The sequence below is a fragment of the Impatiens glandulifera genome, chromosome 4, assembly GCF_907164915.1.
Source record: "Impatiens glandulifera chromosome 4, dImpGla2.1, whole genome shotgun sequence".
Lineage (NCBI taxonomy): Eukaryota > Viridiplantae > Streptophyta > Magnoliopsida > Ericales > Balsaminaceae > Impatiens > Impatiens glandulifera.
In genome coordinates, this window is record NC_061865.1 from 44,898,379 (window position 1) to 44,917,026 (window position 18,648).

Consider the following 18,648-nt stretch of genomic DNA (forward strand, 5'->3'; position numbering starts at 1 on the left):
AAATTAACAATAATTTTTTTTTTTTAAATTAATATACTTTCAACATTTGTTTTTTTAACGGATTTTATTATTTAGAAATGTTAATAAAAATAAATGTTGAAAATATATTAATTAAAAAAAGTGAATTATTGTTAATGTTTCTCAAACTTAAAGAAACTCTAATTAAAAAATGTATGTACATATATGTCAATATATGTCAGTTTATTAATTTAAAAAAAAAAATAATTTGGAGACTCTATTTTCAATGAATAATTTTTTAAATTAATTATTTTTAATTAATTTAAATAACGAAATTTAAAAAAATAATTTGATTACTGCAAATTCAAATGTTATTTAAATTTGAACTCAAATTAATTACTTTTATAATTAATTTCAAAAACTGTCATGAATTATTTAAATTTTTTTTAAATAATCTTTTATTTAAAACAGATTCCTAACACGCAAACCGATGTTAAAATTATCGAATCTCGAGCTCGCTTCGGAACCAAAAAGAGTTTTACGGGGTTACAATAGTACATATTATATTTATTAATAATCAAACATCATTTACTTTGATGTAATCAATCAACTATTAGTGTTGTGTGACTCATGTGACCTAATTATAATAGTTATAGGTCTTACTCTATTATTAATCGTAGTTGGTTTCAAGCAAAGTATGACTCCAAAAATAATTAGATTAAATTATTTTCAATAATTGTCCTTTCCAAAATTAATCACTACACATTAAATTATATGACACAATTTCTTTACATCCCATAATAGATTTGCAATTTTGGTAGGACGCGAGCAAATGTTTCCGTCTGAATAAAATGTTATGAGTTGATAAGACATTAATAGTTCTATGTGAGAGCATTGTTACAAGTAGTATGCTAAGATGATTCCATATAGTTTTTGTTGGGAGAAACTTTTTGAATCAAAAATTCAATCCAATATCTCATTATTTGGATGTAGCGTTATTCACAATGATTCTTCTGGATGATATTTGTATGAAAGAGGGTTGTATTATTGTTAGTCGTATGTGTCACGAGAGGTTGAATCGGCAACTTACTTACTTTTGTATTGTCGATGAGTGACTAGTATCTTGAGTCTTTTGTGGAGTATTACTAGAACTAATTGGGTGATTCTCGGGTGTTTAGGTAGTTGATGAAAAATTTAAATTGATGCGACTGATACGGTAGACCTACATATTTGGGTTACTATCCCAATTATGTTTTGATGAACTATCTGATTGGAGAAAAATCATCGAACTTTCAATGATCTTAATCGTTCAATGCGTATGATTCATAATGTTATTATTATGACGATTTTTGATATTCGTTTCGGAAAGATAGTAGAGTCCGTCGGGGAGTTGATCGTTTTTGAACTTACGAGTTCGATACCCTATTAAGCAATGTTTTTATTTTTATTTTTATTTTTATTTTTATGACAATGTTTTGTTATTATGTTAAACCATATTTATCATTTTTAATATACAAATTTAATGATTAATTAGTGATAATGGAAACATGAGAATCAACCGACTTATGAAAATTATTCTGTTAAGGACTCTATAAAGGGAAAAAAAAAGATAATGTAGAATTATTATGAAAGAGCGGGGAAATTTGATAATATAACCCTAAAAAAAGGGAAATTTGATATTTAACCTCCATAATAAACTTTTTGATTTTTAACCTTTTTTAAAAAAAAAATCCAATTTTACCCTTAATAACCTTTTTACTTTTTACACTTTTTTTTTTCTTTTCTTTTTCTTTCCTTTTTCTTTTCTTTTCCTTCCTTTCCCTTTCATTCACCGGTTGGTCCCCACCCACATGTCCCATTTCCCAAACCCAATCACCTTTCTCTTCTCCCGTTTCCTTTCCACCGCGACCCCACCACCCTCCCTTCCCCCAACTGCCAGTCACCGAACTCCAAGGGAGACCCAACTACCACCGCCGCCACCGCCAACGACACAGCTCCGCTAAGACCCAACGACGATACCTGAGACCCAACTAAGACCCCGCGACGAGACCAACCGACCAACATCTAAATGGGTACGTTCATTTTTATCATTCTCATTTCATTCACGTTGAAATGCTGTCAAAATGTTACGGTTGAAATGCTGGGAAATGCTACGTAAACGAAATGCTGTCAAAATCGATCCCCACGCCCCACGCTCAACCCCCACACCCAATCTCCAACCCCCACGCCCCACGCCTAACCCCCACGCCCCACGCCCACGCCTCACGCCCAAGACCCACGCCCACTCCCCACGCCCCACGCCCACTCCCCACGCCCCACGCCCACTCCCCACGCCCCACGCCCAACGCCCAACCTTCACAATCTTCATCTTTGCCACATTCTCTAGACAATATTTCTTTTGGTTAAATTGTATTTTTTGTTAAATTGTATGTTTTTGCACCAACTGAATCAGTGACTATTCCACATGATGTTTTATATATATATATATGTAGGTGGTAGTTTTGTCCATGTGGTATATGTGCAGGTGCCTTTTTTATATATGTACAGGTGCCTTTTTTTCTGTTGTAACAGATCTGATGTGCAGGTGCCTTTTTTATATATGTGCAGGTGCCAACTGATGTTTGTACCATGAATATTTGATTGCATCCTCAAGGAACTTGATTATATATTGTTGTGATATTTTTCTGGTTTGTGTATTTAGGTGGTTGCCCAGTTATTAAAGGCAATAAGTGGTCATCATATTCAGGAATTCAAGGGGGTTGGGTGTGGGGCGTGGGCCTTTGGGCGTGGGGCGTGGGCCTTTGGGCGTGGGGCGTGGGGCGTGGGGAGTGGGCGTGGGGGCGTGGGGCGTGGGCCTTGGGCGTGGGGCATGGGGAATGGGCGTGGGCCTTGGGCGTGGGGCGTGGGGCGTGGGCCTTTGGGCGTGGGGCGTGGGGGTTGGGCTTGGGCGTGGGGCGTGGGGGTTGGGCGTGGGGGTGGGCGTGGGTCGTGGGGGTTGGGCGTGGGGCGTGGGGGTTGGGCGTGGGAGTGGGCATGGGGCGTGGGAGTTGGGCGTGGGGCGTGGGGGTTGGACGTGGGGCGTGGGCCTTTGGGCGTTGGGCTTTACATATTATTACTTGAATTAATTTAAGGTTTTGTTATACATATTATTACTGGAAAATCTCAGTCATTTGAATCTAACAAAGACAACAATAATTAACTAATTTTAGAATGAAATTTGAAGCAAACAAATTAACTATTTATATTGAATTTAGATCAAGGGTCTACAATTTTATGGAATAACCTTACTGCCCATTTGTTTCTCCAAAAAATCATATTTTTAGTGACCACATTTGATATATCCAATGAGGCAGTAAGGTATTCCAAATGCATAATAGTAAAAACCCCACAGTCCCCACTTTTGGTTGTCTTTGGGACTATTGGGTGTGGTATTATGGAATATGGCATCGCATCCAATTTGATCTGTGGAAACCTTTGCTTATCGCCCGTGGTGAACCCCTGTTCAAGCAAGTACGGCACCATTACACACATTGGTTTCAAGAAGTCGTCATATTCATCCTTTGGGAACATATTCTATTCGCAGTCATATACATATATGCATCAATCTTATAGATGAATCTTGCACAGGACCTAGTGCTTCTGCTTTAGGTTCAAGGGTACATATATCATATTAACAATATTCCAAGGATTACTTCCTTCACCAAATACGTATTCCATGAGATCGTCGAATTTGTAGCCTGCAGGATTCAGGGTAAACATATCATAGCGATTATTCATCTTTTGAGAGAGTTTGGAGTCAGCAATTGAGAAATTTCTTGGATATGTCTTAGGGAATTCCGCAACCCTTCGTTTCAGTAGATGACAGATTTCATCTATCTCCTGCGAAAAAAATATTGATTAAGAAAAATTAGTAGGCGTAGAACGTGGGCGTGGGGGTTGAGCGTGGGGCGTGGGGCTTGGGCGTGAGGCGTGGAGATTGGGTGGGGGGTTGGGGGTTGGGCGTGGGGCGTGGGGCTTGGGCGTGGGGCGTGGGGGTTGGGCGTGGGGCGTGGGGCTTGGGCGTGGTGCGTGGGGGTTGGGCGTTGGGAGTGGGGGTTGGGCGTGGGGCGTGGGGGTTGGGCGTGGTGCGTGGGGGTTGGGCATGGGGGTTGGGCGTTAGGAGTGGGGGTTGAGCGTGGGGCGTGGGAGTTGGGCGTGGGGCTTGGGCGTGGTGCTTACAAAAATAAAGAACAAAAATACATACCGTATCGTGTAACCATTCTTGAGGCTTGAGCAATCTGTTGAAAAAAGAACGATCTGCAGAGCAAACCGTCAACTCCTTGAAATCCTTTCCATCACTCTTTAACCATTTCTTCAACTCCTTCATTTTTTCCTCGTCAATTCGTAACAAAGGATTAACCTTAACCGGATCATTTAGTTTAAACCCTTTCCCACCAGGGTCGGTGTATTCCCCCAATTGTTTCGACTTCTTCTTTCTCCGAAAACTTTTACCAACAAATTGTGATGGAGTCAATTGTTTCACCTCCTTCTCCTTCTCCTTATTCTTCTCCTTCTTCTTCTTTTCCTCCTCAGTCTCCACAATCACCTCCTTCACAATCTCTTTTTCCACCTCCTCTTTCTTCTCCTTTGGAACATGGGGCAAATCTTCTTCCTGCACAATCAAAAAATTAGATTAATATACATTGTGGAATGTAGGGCGTGGGACTTGGTGCAATACCTTGTCATTCTTCTCAGCTTCCACCTCCACCTCTTTGTTCTCCTCCTTCAGCACCTCCTTCTCCTTATTCTTATCCTCATCCACATCCTTCAACTTGGGAGAGGATTGGGGCGTAGGGCGTGAATCATCATTCTGCACCTCCACCTCCACCTCCTTCTCCTTCTCCTTCTCCACCTCCACCTCCACCTCCACCTCCACCTCCACCTCCACCTCCTTCTCCTTCTCCACCTCCACCTCCACCTCCACCTCCACCTCCACCTCCACCTCCTTCTCCTTCTCCACCTCCACCTCCTTCTCCTTCTCCTTCTCCACCTCCACTTCCACCTCCTTCTCCTTGTTCTCCTCCACCTCCTTATTCTCCTCTACCTCCACCTCCTTATCCTTGTTCTCCTCCACCTCCTTATTCTCCTCCTTCTCCTTGTTCTCCACCACCTCCTTGTTCTCATGCACATCATCATTCTTCTCCTCTAGGCCATCAAAACTCAATTTGCGAGAGGTTTTTGGCGTCGGGCGCAAATCATCATTCTACACAATGAAAAAATCAGATTAATATATATACATTGTGGAACGTGGGGATTCGCACGTTCTATACCATACATTGTCATTCTCCTCAGTCTTTTCGTCATTCTCCTCAGTCTCCTCGTCCTCCTCCTCAATCTCCTCGTCCTCCTCCTCAGTCTCCTCGTCCTCCTCCTCAGTCTCCTCGTCCTTCTCCAAAGTCTCCTCCTCCTCAGTCTCCTCTTCCTCGTACTCGTCCTCCTCCTCCTCATCGTTCTGCAAAATCAAAAATGAAATGAGATTAATATACATTTTGAGGTCTTGGGCGTGGGGGTTGGGCTTGGGCGTGGGGCTTCGGCGTTGGGAGTGGGGGTTGGGCGTGGGGGTTGGACGTGGGGCGTGGGGTTGGGCGTCGGCGTGGGGGTTGGACGTGGGGCGTGGGGTTGGGCGTCGGCATGGGGGTTGGGCATGGGGATTGGGCGTGGGGCGTGGGGGTTGGGCGTGGGGCGTGGGGGTGAGCGTGGGGGTTGGGCGTGAGGCGTGGGGCGTGGGAGTTGGGCGTGGGGGTTGGGCGTGGGGCGTGGGGGTTGGGCGTGGGGTCGGGTGTGGGGCTTGGGCGTGGGGCGTGGGGGTTGGGTGTGGGGCGTGGGGCTTGGGCGTTAGGCGTGGGGGTTGGGCGTGGGGCGTGGGACTTAGGCGTGTGGGTGTGTACCTTTTTCGAATTCCTCTTCTCAGCCTTCCTCTTCTTGGCCAACTTATCAGCATTCATCTTCTTGGCCAACTCATCAGCAATCCTTTTCTTGGACAAAATCGCCAGCCTCTCTCGCCTCTCCTTCCTCTCATTCATCTTTCTTGTAATCTCATCATCACCCTCCTCCTTACTCTTCTTCATCTTCTCGTCATTCTTCCTCTTAGAGTTCATCAACTCATCATTCTTCTTCTTCGTCCTATTCTCATTATCAACATTATCATTCTTCCTCTTCGTCCTATTCTCAACAAGTGCAAGATCATTATTCTTCCTCTTTGTCGTCCTCTTCTCAGTATCAATTGCAGCAGTACATGCCTCTTCTTTTTCTTCTCCTCCACCATTCTTTTGTTCATTTCTTTGCCCCAATAATGTGATTATAAGTTGTTGATTCCCCTTCATGAGCTTGATTTCACTTTTAATCTCATTCACATACTTTTTAATCTCATTCACAACATTTGTCAGCACATCAAGTTTGGCAGTTAAGTCTTGAGACACTCGATTTGGTGCACAAGATGTAGATTTGTCTTCAGTTGGAATATGAGTCGTCGCAGAAGGGATTGAATGAGAGGAGCTTTCTTGGCTAGTTTCATCACTAACTTCGGGGACCTTGGGACTAATATGTCTACTCTTCTTGGTCGGCGGTTTGGGAGTCCTTTCATGTTTTTCTTCTTCTTCAAAAACTTCAATCTTTCTCTTCCTCGTATCACATCCAAAAATTCATCATAAATGTTGTCTGTCATATCTTCAAAGTCGTCCCCAGAGTACATCCGCTTCTCCTCCGCAGACTCATGAATTTTTCTTCGAACAGTGCACTCCTGGATGGCTGTGGATACCTCAGGTCCGGTATAACTCCTAAAAGATTTATAGAGCACTATCCTTGGGCTTGTAAGATCATCTTCCAGTGTCTTTTCAGCAAAATTGGGGACGAATGTATCGATAAGCTCATAGGTCCACACTTGGATTGCTAGTGCGAACCCATGTAAAGTATAAGCGACATCACATATGTCTTTCTTGTTTCATTTTTTCTTCTTCGAGAGATATAACCCACGGAGGTATTTGATATCTTTGTCAATACCCTACAGGGTAGCTCTGAAGGACACCTTTCCCCATGGAAATTGGAGGAACATCTCCATGTCTTCCACCATGTAAAATATTCTCAAACTTATCTTCCTCCTGTTATCAGATGCGAACAGATACTGGTAAATGAGAAATATGAGCCCCATCTTCCATGAATCCTCCTTATCAGAGCATCCGATGAAAATGTCTTCAAGCTCTTTCAGTCTAACATCCTTTTTACCCTTAAAATATTTGAGGATAAGGGGTGGACATTCTTCAACCTCCTCCACCAAAGGAAATCTGCCAAAGTTGAGGCCTGTCACCAATGCATAATCCTTCATGCCCCAGCAGACCTCCTTACCTTTGACCAAGAACCTTATGTCCTTCGAATTTGAACTAACTTTTCTGATAAGCATCTGATGGAGTATGGTTCCTGAAAATAATAATGTCGGGGCTTGGAATATAGACTTGAATTGGGTCTGCAAAACCCTATCCAAAAAATCATGGTGAGTAAACCTCTCCTTTATCTTTGCCAAGCTGGGACTGGTGGATTTTTATGAAACACGGCCATTAAAATCATTGAGAATGGTTTCCTTTGGTGTCATCTGCAAAAACAGTCATTAAAATCATATACACAATGTTTGGTGGATCAAAAACAATAAAATCATATTAATAATTGCAGCCACGCACCACCCACACGCCCCATGCCCAAGCCCCACGCCCCACGCTCAAGCCCCACGCCCCACGCCCAACCCCCACGCCACACGACCAAGCCCTAAACTTAAACTAAAACCCTAAAACCCTAAAATATTTCATACTCAACATGCAAAGCAAATATATCATTCTCAGCATTCATAATAAGCAAAACATATACCAAATATTCACAAACATTCTCAGCATTTCAAACTATATCAATCTCATCATTTAAAACAATAAACCTAAACTAAAACCCTATATCATTCTCATCATTTCTTACAATCCATATAGATTACCTAAACAATAAACCTAAACTAACCTCAGATCGTCGGGCTCGAATCGTCCGAGGTTTGGCGATCGTCGAAGATGCTGGCTGGAAGTTCGGCTTGGCGATCGACGAAGAGGCTGGCTGGAAGGGTTGGGCTTTTTGGCGAACGTCGGGGATGGTGGTTGGCGGAGCTTGGCGTCTAGGGCTGGGCAGGGGAGAAACCGGATGGGGAGAAAGCGGGGGAAGAAGAAGGGGAAGTGTAACGGTCGGGGGAAAGGAAAAGCGGGGGAAGAAGAAAAGAAAAGAAAAGAAAAGAAAAGAAAAGAAAAGAAAGAAAAAAAAAAGTAAAAAAGTTATTAAGGGTAAAATTGGAAAAAATTTAAAAAAATAGTTAAAAAACAAAAAGTTTATTATAAAGGTTAAATATCAAATTTCCCTTTCTTTTTAGGGTTATATTATCAAATTTCCCGTGTAAAACATGTTTTTGTTTAGTTTTCATTATTTCCTTTGATACTACGCTGGCAATAAAAAAAAAACTAGGTGACACTACTATTACTTTTTTTCAAAGTCAGTCAACTCAGTCTGTTTTCTCATATAATTGGTGAACGATGAAGAATCTCAAAATATGTGATCAATATGCTCTTGTTCCTCAATATCCATATCCTCTGTTTTCTGATTCTTCCTCCATGGATCGCCGGCGGCAGCTCACCAGATCACTATTACACCCCACAAGATGCAATTGCCCTCAACTGCGGCTCTTCCAGCAACTCCACCGCAGAAGATGGCCGGACATGGATCGGGGAACTCGATTCTCCAATCATCGGTTTTCAAGGATCGAGTATTGATTCGGTTAGTTCTGTCACAATTGACCGTTCCCTTTCTCTTGAGTCAACTCCTTACAGAAGCGCTAGAATATCTCAGACAACGTTCAGATACATCTTCTTTGTTGAACCGGGTCAAAAGTTGATCAGACTTCATTTCCTTCCAGCTTCGTACGAAGAAGAAGGGTTCGAGAAGTCCAAGGCATTGTTCAGTGTGAGATCAGGTTCGTACACACTCCTAGACAACTTTAGTCCTTCCTTTACTGCTGATTTCCTAGGCATAAAAACAGTGATCAAAGAGTTTTGCCTCAATGTGCGAGACAATCAGCCATTAACCATAAGTTTCATACCTGTAAGAAGTAGCTATTCGGATAAAGTCTATGCTTTTGTGAACGGCATCGAGGTTGTTCACATGCCAGACTGGCTTTATTACACTAGGACGGAGCTGGGAGACGCGGCTGCTTGGCCATTGATTGTTGGGCGGGATGATCGGCTTCCCATTGGCTTGACCACTGCCATGGAGATGGTTTATCGGCTAAATGTTGGCGGCTGGTCTGTATCGCCTGCACATGACACCGGTGGTTTGTTCCGAGAGTGGTCTGCAGATTTCAAGTACCTCTTACAATCCAACAACATTGTCATGATAAAAACACAGATGATCAACAATATTACATCCCCAAATACTGCTCCGCCAATAGTATACCAGACTTGGTGGTCAAGGAAGAAACATGACGACCAAGAAGAATTCCCTTTCGCATGGAAATTACCTGTTGATGTGGGGTTTAATTATCTGATTAGGCTGCATTTCGGTGAGCTTGATGATGTTGAGGGGAAAGAATTAGAAACAGAAAGAGAGTTTATTAATATCCTGACACAAGAGGATGATCAACTGTCTTGGAAGCTTATCAAGTTGTGGGAATGGGATGGACAAGAAGCTGCTATCATGTATAAAGACTTTATAATAGTCATGGCCGGAAGAATGGACGAGAACAAACATCATGATCTCCTTATAGCTTCATCGGGTCAATCATCACGATATCACAACCTAGAGATGGACAACGGATACGTTGATACAGTTCTGAAGGGTTTAGAGGTATTCAAGCTCAGCAACACCTACAATAGTCTTGCCGCCCCCCAAGTATATCCCGCCTTCCCCCCTACACAGACCCTTAAAATTACTCGCATTAAACCTATGTTTTCTCCAACAAGTAGGAGGAATAAGATTGCAACTTGTGCAACCTTTTTTTTCATTTTGTTGAATGTCATTGTTTACCACCTGCGTGTCTGGGTAGAAAACTACTGTAATTCACTACCAGGGGAAGAAAACAACCGTAATTCACTACCAGGGGAAGAAAACAACCGTAATTCACTACCAGGGGAAGAAAACAACCGTAATTCACTACCAGGGGCCTGCCGCCGTTTCTCATTCCGTGAGATCCAATTTGCAACTAACAATTTTGATAAGGCCTTGTTGATTGGTAAGGGTGGGTTTGGTAAAGTATACAGAGGAGTTGTTGATAAAGAAACAAATGTTGCTATAAAGCGTTATAGTTCCCAATCAAAACAGGGGTTGGAAGAGTTTATGGCAGAGATTGAGGTGCTATCAATGGTTCAACATACAAACATTATTAGTTTGATTGGATACTGCAATGAAGGCCAAGAAATGATACTAGTTTACGACTACATTGCCAAGGGGACTCTAGCAGATTACCTCTACAATAAGAAAGGTGGTAATATTAATAGTGATGATGGCAACGGCTTTCCTGTCCTATCTTGGGAACAGAGGCTTAGAATTTGCTTGGGTGTTGCACGTGCATTGAATTACCTTCATAGTGGCATTGAAAAGGTTTTTATATTTAGGGATGTGAAGAGTAGCAATATTTTATTCGATGGGGAAGAGGACTCTGTAGCTAAACTTACAGACTTTGGACTATGCAAAATTGTAGATCGCTATGATACTACGGACTCCTCCGGAATTAGCACAGATGTGAAAGGCACATTGGGCTACTTGGATCCTGAATATTACATGACCAGGAAGCTGACCAAGGAATCAGATGTTTATGCTTTGGGTGTTGTGCTCTGGGAAGCACTCTCTGGGAGGCCGGCTATAAATCATTTAGAAGATCATCATCATTCCCTAACACTGTGGGCTAGTGATCTCTTTAAGGAAGGAAGAGTGGTTGATTTGATAGATCCTAGTTTGAAAGGGAAAATATCAACCGACTCTATCAGACTGTATACTGACATAGCATATAGATGTATAGACCACCGTCCTGTTAGACGACCCCCAATGGGTGAAGTCGTGGCTCATCTTCAGTGTCTCCTTACTCCTCTAGCTTATTTGGAAGAAAAAGAAGAGAAGGAGGTGATTAATCAGAATGGAGCAGGGAATGAGAGAATTAAAGATGAAGAAGCAACCTCCAACTCTTACTTCTCCATACCTTCACTCGAAATTCCAAGAATACAGATTGAGAAGCATACAAATTTAGGTATTTTGTTCTTGAAGAGTTTCCAATGCGTGGCTAATAGTTTTGGCTTCATCACACATAATACAAATAATGGAAGGCTAGAACATGATTCGCTTCTTGAGCCAGACATTCAGCGATTGCGTCGCTTTTCTCTGCAAGCAATTATTGATACCACCAACAAATTCAGTGATCAGATTGGAAGAGGTGGATATAGCAAGGTGTACAAAGGACAGACCACTGATGGCACTCCTGTCGCAGTCAAGGTATTAGCATCCCTAGAATCCAAGGCAATCGGACCTGAGATCAAGATCTTGTCTCAGATCCATCACCCCCATATTATATCATTGCTGGGATACTGCAGAGTAGAAAGCATGCAGGGTCTCGTTTTAGAGTACATGGCTAATGGGTCCCTTCACGATCATCTCCATAAGAAGAGGAATGTTCACAATATTCTTTCTTGGAAAAAGAGACTAGAGATCTGCATAGGGGCTGCTAGGGGATTACAGTATCTTCACTCAGGAGACATGGGGAAGAAAATCATCCACAGGGATATAAAGCCAGCTAACATCTTGTTGGATGAAAATTTGGTTGCAAAAATTTCAGATTTCGGGGTGTGTAATGTTCTTTCCAATGAAAGAACCAGATGCTCTACAAAACGGTTACTCGGCACACGTGGATACGTGGATCCAGAGTACTTCACGAACGGCATTCTATCGGACAAATCCGATGTGTATTCTTTTGGAGTTGTCCTGTTAGAGGTATTATGTGCTAGGAATATTTTTGATTTCCCGGTGATTAGGGGTGAAAGGGGATATGTGGTTACGTATTTCAGAAAATGTGTTCAACAAAATAAAATAGACAAGTTTGTTGACCCACAAATCAATAGCAGTATTGATCCAGAGTCTTTAAACCAATTTCAGCAGATAGCATTCAAGTGTGTGGATGATAAGGGAATAGGACGTCCTTCAATGTCTGAGCTGGTGGCAGAACTGGAGATGGTGCTGCAAGAGCAAGAGAATGGTTTTTCTGAAATTTAATCTCTCAACATTTCTTTCTAGTAACTACTAAATCTATATATAGTTTTAACTAAACTGTTAACTGTTCTAGTATATGAATGTATGTTGTTCTGATTCATCATTTTGTTGCAATATCAAGAAATTGAATTAAGATGATGCAATTAACTATATTATGAATGTGATCATAGCCATCCATATGCAGTACATAGATGGCAAACATGCATTCTTTTTTTTTTTTTGAGAAAGTGCAAACATGCATTCTTATATGTAATAGAATAGGGAAAGGGAAATTTGATGAAATGATCTAATAAAACCCTTATCTATATATATATAATAATGCTTAATTTTTAAAGTGTCCGGATTGCCGGGTCGAGAACTGTGGTTAATTTGGATACTTGGGTCGGATTGTGGGTTGACCCGTTTTTAAATTTAAAACGGTTAAAAATAAAATTAAAAATGCTAGAAGCATGTTTCGAACTTGCAACCTAACAAAAACAATTACAACTCTTTAACCAACTAGGCTATAAAGACTTTATATTTTAAATTCAACACCAAATTTGATAAACGCGGGACGTTTTAATATTAATATAAGTTCAACTTTTTAACTAACTAATATATAATGATGTTGAGTAAATGGATACTTAGGTCGGATTGTAGGTTGACCCACCCATAAATTTAAAACGCTTAAAAATAAAATTAAAAATATTATCCGTAATTTTTTTTACGATTTTTTATATTATTACTCGTGCAAATGCACGGGTTAAATGCTAGTTTAGAGTAATGACAATAAAACTTGCAAAAATTATAGCTTCTCATGTTGTCACGACGAAAATATCCCGTCACGCGACGGAATCCTTATTTGTCGCGAGGGTGGTCGCAAGAGACGCGACCCCACATTTTACGAATTAGGGTTCCGTCGTGTCACGCGACAAGGTATTTTCGTCTGAAAACCGAGAAAAACGATAATTTGCGCAATTTTTTATTAATCATTTCTCTTATTTCATCCCATTTCCCAATCCAAAATAATTAAATACATAAAAAAAAAATATTAGTTGAAGATATTAATTATATGTTAATAAAAATGGTTTAAAATGCACAATTTTAGGAGAGAATTTCAACCAAGGAAGTCCGAATCCCTGTCTAGCCACTTCCTTCTTCATTCATTCATTCACAAGTAACAAAACTCTCCATTAAAGAAGAAGAAGAAGGTGCAGAAATGGGGAAAGATCTAAGCGATGACCAAGTGGCCTCCATGAAAGAGGCATTCACTCTCTTCGACACTGACTCCGACGGAAAGATAGCCCCAACCGAACTAGGTATCTTGATGCGTTCTCTTGGCGGAAACCCTACACAAGCTCACCTCAAACAAATCATAGCCGATGAGAAACTCAATTCTCCATTTGATCTTCCTCGTTTCCTCGAACTCATGTCCAAATACCTTAAGCCCGAGCCATTTGATCGTCAGCTTCGAGACGCATTCAAGGTTCTTGACAAGGAAGGTACCGGATTCGTTGTCGTGTCGGATCTCAGGCACATTCTCACCAACATCGGAGAAAAGCTGGATCCTGCTGAGTTCGATGAGTGGATCCGCGAGATTAATGTCGGATCTGATGGGAAGATTCGTTACGAGGATTTCATCGCTAGAATGGTCGCCAAATGATACGGTAATTTTATCAGGATTTCATTTTTTAATTTCATGCTTTTCTATCAGCTTCATAATCATTCTTTAGGGTTTGAAACCTGCAGGTGAAAATGGGGGAATTGCTGCTATTATTAATTAATGGATTTTTCATGTGAAGGAAAATAAATGTCTGGTTTTCCATTTGCAAATGTTTTCTCATCATTTCACTTGTTTTCTTTATTAATTTTATTAAGGAATTTGCTTGCTTTTGTTATGAACATTTGTATTTAGGTCAAATGAAAAAGTGGTTTATTTGGGCATAAAAGAAGGGTGGGTGTCACTTTTGAAGATACAATTGGAATCATTTTTCATTTAGTCATCTCCTATGTAACTATTATACCCATAATAGACATGCCCAAAATACCAAAATCTTAATATAGGTCTATGTCATATTAGAACATAAATTATGTCATTTATAAGTAAACAACATGAGGAAGAAAATAAGATTAAAAGGATGACCTTACAAACTAGCTATATATTACTTAATTCCCCCAACTACCCAACCATGATGTTGCATTGGTAACTTGCCACTTTACATCTTTGATAAATTTTCTAAATATTTATAATGATATAAATTGAAGGTGGAGTTGATTCGCATTTTTTATAACTTTTCAAAATTATTTTAGATCGGTCTAGAATGATTTCTTAAACTCGTGATTTTTTTTTCATTTTAGAAAATTTTTAATTAAATAAGGCTAAATCGTTTTTCCAAAAAAAAAAAATTGAGAACAAGACTAAGATTTTCATGAATGTATAATGACATAATAAATGATTACACCAATATGAAATTAAATGCCATTAAAGTAGTCCAATGTTTATGATGCAATAGATAATTTGAAGGCTAATACATAAATTATGAAATCGGCTTAGTATGAATTTTCATGGAATGTCGGATCATTACCACTAAAAGCTATATAAATCACAAGTCCCTAAATTTATAAACAATTATTCTCCTCTCATTTCCTTTCATATATCTTCATTAGCCTATTGGAAAAAATAAACAAATGTCTCAATTATACATGAGTTTATCACATATCTTATTTCTCACTCAAACAAAACATGATAAAACTCCAAACTAAAATTGTAAAACAAAGGCTTCCTTTATTGTTAGAGTGCAAATAGTAAAAAAAAACTCTTTTATTCGATTATATATTATAATTGATACGAAACAATATATGAAGTCTTACCAAAATTTAATTTATATATATATTAATTTTGGAAGTTAAAATAGAACTTAGAAAAAAAACTCTTACACTTATGTAATTATATTAAAATGTGTTAAATCAATATTTTAATAATATATATTTAAATAAATATTATTATATTTCTTTTCAAGCATAAAATTAAAATTAAATTAAAATTTTATAATTTTTCAAACATAAAAATTAAATTATCATTCAATATCCATTTTTATAAAATTGGAATTTCAGTAATAATTCCAATTTCAATGTTTCAAACATATCAGTAAAAAACACTTTTTAATTTTTAGCATAAAAATAATACATTCTACTTTAATGATTCTAAATTTTATGGCTACCTACAAATTATAGAACTCACTCATTTATTCTTCAAAAAACGATAGTCAATTATTTGTGAAAATTCAATTTGAACTCTAATTAACCATTATATTTATATAAAAGTCAAAATGTCAACTTGAAGTAAAGCTGTAACAAAAAAATATAAATACCTTAATTTATAAATGCAATTGCTAATAGTGTTAGAATAATTATATAAATATATTTTGAGACCTAATATTCTTTTATAAATATTTAAATCTAGACTCAAAGTTTAATTATATTCAAAATAAGATCCATTTCTTAAAAGATTAAATCATGCGATTTGAGAAATTTTTTTTTTTTTAATATTTATATTAAAACTCAAGTTTTAAAAAGAAATATTCAAATATCATTTTAAATTAAATATATATAATAAAAATTAAATTTATTTTATTGTTTGAAAATATTAATCAAATTTTATAATTTTTATAAACACAACCCCACTAACATTAACATTGTTTTATTTATTTTAAAATAATATAGATTTAAGTATTATTTATAGTATTATAAAAAAAAACATAACCTCACCATATATAAACCCTGTGAATATCATCTCCTTGTTTTAGGTTAACTAGGGTTTCTTGAATCATCTAAGCACAAGGCAGAACCAGAGAGAGTAATCCGTCGCAGCCATGGGACGAATGCACAGTGGAGGGTATTTCTCCCTTTTCACGATGCGCTTCTTTCAATTCATACTGATCTATGTAACACATTTGTTTCAGGAAAGGTATCTCAGCTTCTGCTCTACCATACAAGAGAACTCCCCCTACCTGGCTAAAGATCAGTGCTTCAGATGTAAGTAAAATCTCTAATTTTATCATTCTACTGTGTAAATTTGTGTTTTTGAATATCGATTCTCTTGTGGGTTTCAGGTTGATGAGAATATCTGCAAGTTCGCTAAGAAAGGAATGACTCCGTCTCAGATCGGTGTCATCCTTCGAGATTCTCATGGAATTGCTCAGGTGAAGAGCGTGACCGGAAACAAGATATTGCGTATTCTTAAGGCTCATGGTAGGATAATAAACTAGTTTTACTGATTTACTTGATTTATGTCTTGATTATCTTAATTTGATTTAGGGCTTGCGCCTGAGATTCCTGAGGATCTTTACCACTTGATTAAGAAGGCAGTTGCTATTAGAAAACATCTGGAAAGGAATAGGAAGGATAAGGATTCCAAGTTTAGGCTGATTCTTGTGGAGAGCAGAATTCATCGTCTTGCTCGCTATTACAAGAAGACTAAGAAGCTTCCCCCTGTCTGGAAATAGTAAGAAAATCCTCCCTCAGTCACTTTGTTACAAGTTCTAGTTAGATATGAATTATGAAAATAGGGTATTGGAGAGCTTTGTAGTGGATTGTTAGATACATTAAGAAATTAGGGTTTACTATTAGTGGTTGCGGGCAACACATTTTAGCTATATAGTCCTATTTCCTATAAACAGAGATATATGTAACCTAAGGTTACCCTGTAAATCTATTGAATGGGTGATTATGAAGACATAGACATTGTTGGCAGAACATCGTTAAATAACGTGTTCATTAGTTTTAGGTTAGCGGTTGTGTGATTAGCTATACATATTTAATTTGGCCTGCTAATGTACTAGAATGTCACTAAATGAAAGAAATATTTCCTATAAATAGTGAGCTTTGTAGTGGATTTTTAGATGACTCACATACAATGAGAAATTAGGATTTACTATTAGTAGATGGGGGCAGGCTGGGCAGCATATGTTAGTCTATAAGACTTGATCTATTTCCTATATGGTTACCCTGAAAATCTATTGAATGGATTTACAAGAGGACATAGACATTGCTGGCTGAACTTCGATAAATAATGTGTTCATTAGTTTCTTTCTTTGTCCAGCTAAATGAAAGAATTTTGGTTTTCTATTTTGGATGCTTTTTTATGTGAATTTTTGAAATTTAAATTTAGGAATGCAATAATATAGTGTTGATATTATATGAGAGGATTTCACTAAATCTAAGAAGTCTCTGGTGGACTTTATTATATAACTTGGAACCATTTACTCATTGAGACTATTCTTTACAAATTATGTGTATGTTCAAAATTTAAATTGAAGCATGAAGATAGTAATTATAATAATAGACAATGTTTTGTCGATATTGCATTATATGAGAGGATTTCACTAAATCTAAGAAGTCTCTGGTGGACTTTATTATATAACTTGGAACCATTTACTCATTGAGACTATTCTTTACAAATTATGTGTATGTTCATAATTCAAATTGAAGCATGAAGATAGCAATTATAATAATAGACAATGTTGAGTCGATATTGCATTAGAAAGCAAGCATAAAGCCGCCTTATGGTGTTGATTATATATAAAATCTTAATTTCATTAGGGCTTTGTGTTGATTATTATCTTCATGTGAGTTAATTTTATGTTATCAAGTTCCATTTTGAATGTTATGTCCTTCTAGAAGCCTTATTCATTGACAATCTCTTTTCTTATTTGCAGCGAATCGACCACGGCTAGTACTCTGGTGGCATAGAAGAGATCAGGATTTGCCATTTTCGTGTTTTTTGCTGTGGTAAAATTATGTAGTATCTATTATCATCAAACAAGATTTTTTGCTGCCTGATTCCTTAAAACGGTTCAAAAGATTTTTTTGTTAAGTCACTATTTTTTAACTAGAGATTATTCATCCCTTTATGACTATGAGTCTTGGCTTTTTATATAGATCAATCAAATCAATCCATGATGGAAAGTAAATATTAGTACCCTCTCATCCTTTACGATCAATTTGATGAATAAATTGAGACCAATTAAGCAACCAATAAAAATTTTGTTACAAAAAATATCTGGTTATTTTCATAACATTAATTTTCGTTATCTAAAAGAAATACTAATGAATAGTTGAGATCTAATCTGACTATTCTTATTTTGTTTTTGAAATTTTAAACATCTATTATGTTCATCCAAATATTAATATATTTTTGTTTTGTTTTGGTTCAATAGTTATTTGATGTTCAAACTTGAATAGATTTTATAAAAAAAAACTTGAATTTTAAATTATATGAATTCAAATGTTGTCTGACATTTTTTTCTAATTGACAGAATCAATTCCTGTTTTACCACCTTTTTATTCACTTTTTTAAATTATTCAATTTTCTCTCTTTAAATCATTAATTATCTTTTTAATTAC

At 38.0% G+C, this 18,648-nt stretch overlaps 4 protein-coding genes across 4 annotated transcripts; 3 read left to right on the forward strand and 1 right to left on the reverse strand.

Moving 5' to 3' along the window:
- Positions 1-1,830: 1,830 nt before the first annotated feature.
- On the reverse strand, positions 1,831-7,393 carry LOC124935210 (cingulin-like). The gene is made up of 9 exons (XM_047475658.1): positions 7,022-7,393; positions 6,687-6,826; positions 5,886-6,618; positions 4,964-5,200; positions 4,676-4,768; positions 4,202-4,609; positions 3,619-3,837; positions 3,286-3,531; positions 1,831-2,022 (listed from the first exon to the last, which is right to left on the reverse strand). The coding sequence occupies exons 1-9, from the start codon at positions 7,391-7,393 to the stop codon at positions 1,831-1,833; spliced, it is 2,640 nt and encodes an 879-aa protein (XP_047331614.1).
- Positions 7,394-8,539: 1,146 nt separating this feature from the next.
- On the forward strand, positions 8,540-12,404 carry LOC124933488 (receptor-like protein kinase FERONIA). The gene is made up of 2 exons (XM_047473896.1): positions 8,540-10,052; positions 10,143-12,404. The coding sequence occupies exons 1-2, from the start codon at positions 8,578-8,580 to the stop codon at positions 12,265-12,267; spliced, it is 3,600 nt and encodes a 1,199-aa protein (XP_047329852.1). The 5' UTR covers positions 8,540-8,577; the 3' UTR covers positions 12,268-12,404.
- Positions 12,405-13,361: 957 nt separating this feature from the next.
- LOC124936053 (probable calcium-binding protein CML13) lies at positions 13,362-14,209 on the forward strand. The gene is made up of 2 exons (XM_047476506.1): positions 13,362-13,910; positions 13,993-14,209. Exon 1 carries the CDS (start codon positions 13,463-13,465, stop codon positions 13,904-13,906), a length of 444 nt encoding a protein of 147 aa, XP_047332462.1. The 5' UTR covers positions 13,362-13,462; the 3' UTR covers positions 13,907-13,910; positions 13,993-14,209.
- A 1,814-nt stretch (positions 14,210-16,023) lies between these two features.
- LOC124936566 (40S ribosomal protein S13-like) lies at positions 16,024-18,161 on the forward strand. Its single transcript, XM_047477074.1, has 5 exons — positions 16,024-16,138; positions 16,206-16,278; positions 16,356-16,494; positions 16,561-16,747; positions 17,961-18,161. Exons 1-5 carry the CDS (start codon positions 16,116-16,118, stop codon positions 17,992-17,994), a joined length of 456 nt encoding a protein of 151 aa, XP_047333030.1. The 5' UTR covers positions 16,024-16,115; the 3' UTR covers positions 17,995-18,161.
- Positions 18,162-18,648: the final 487 nt, after the last annotated feature.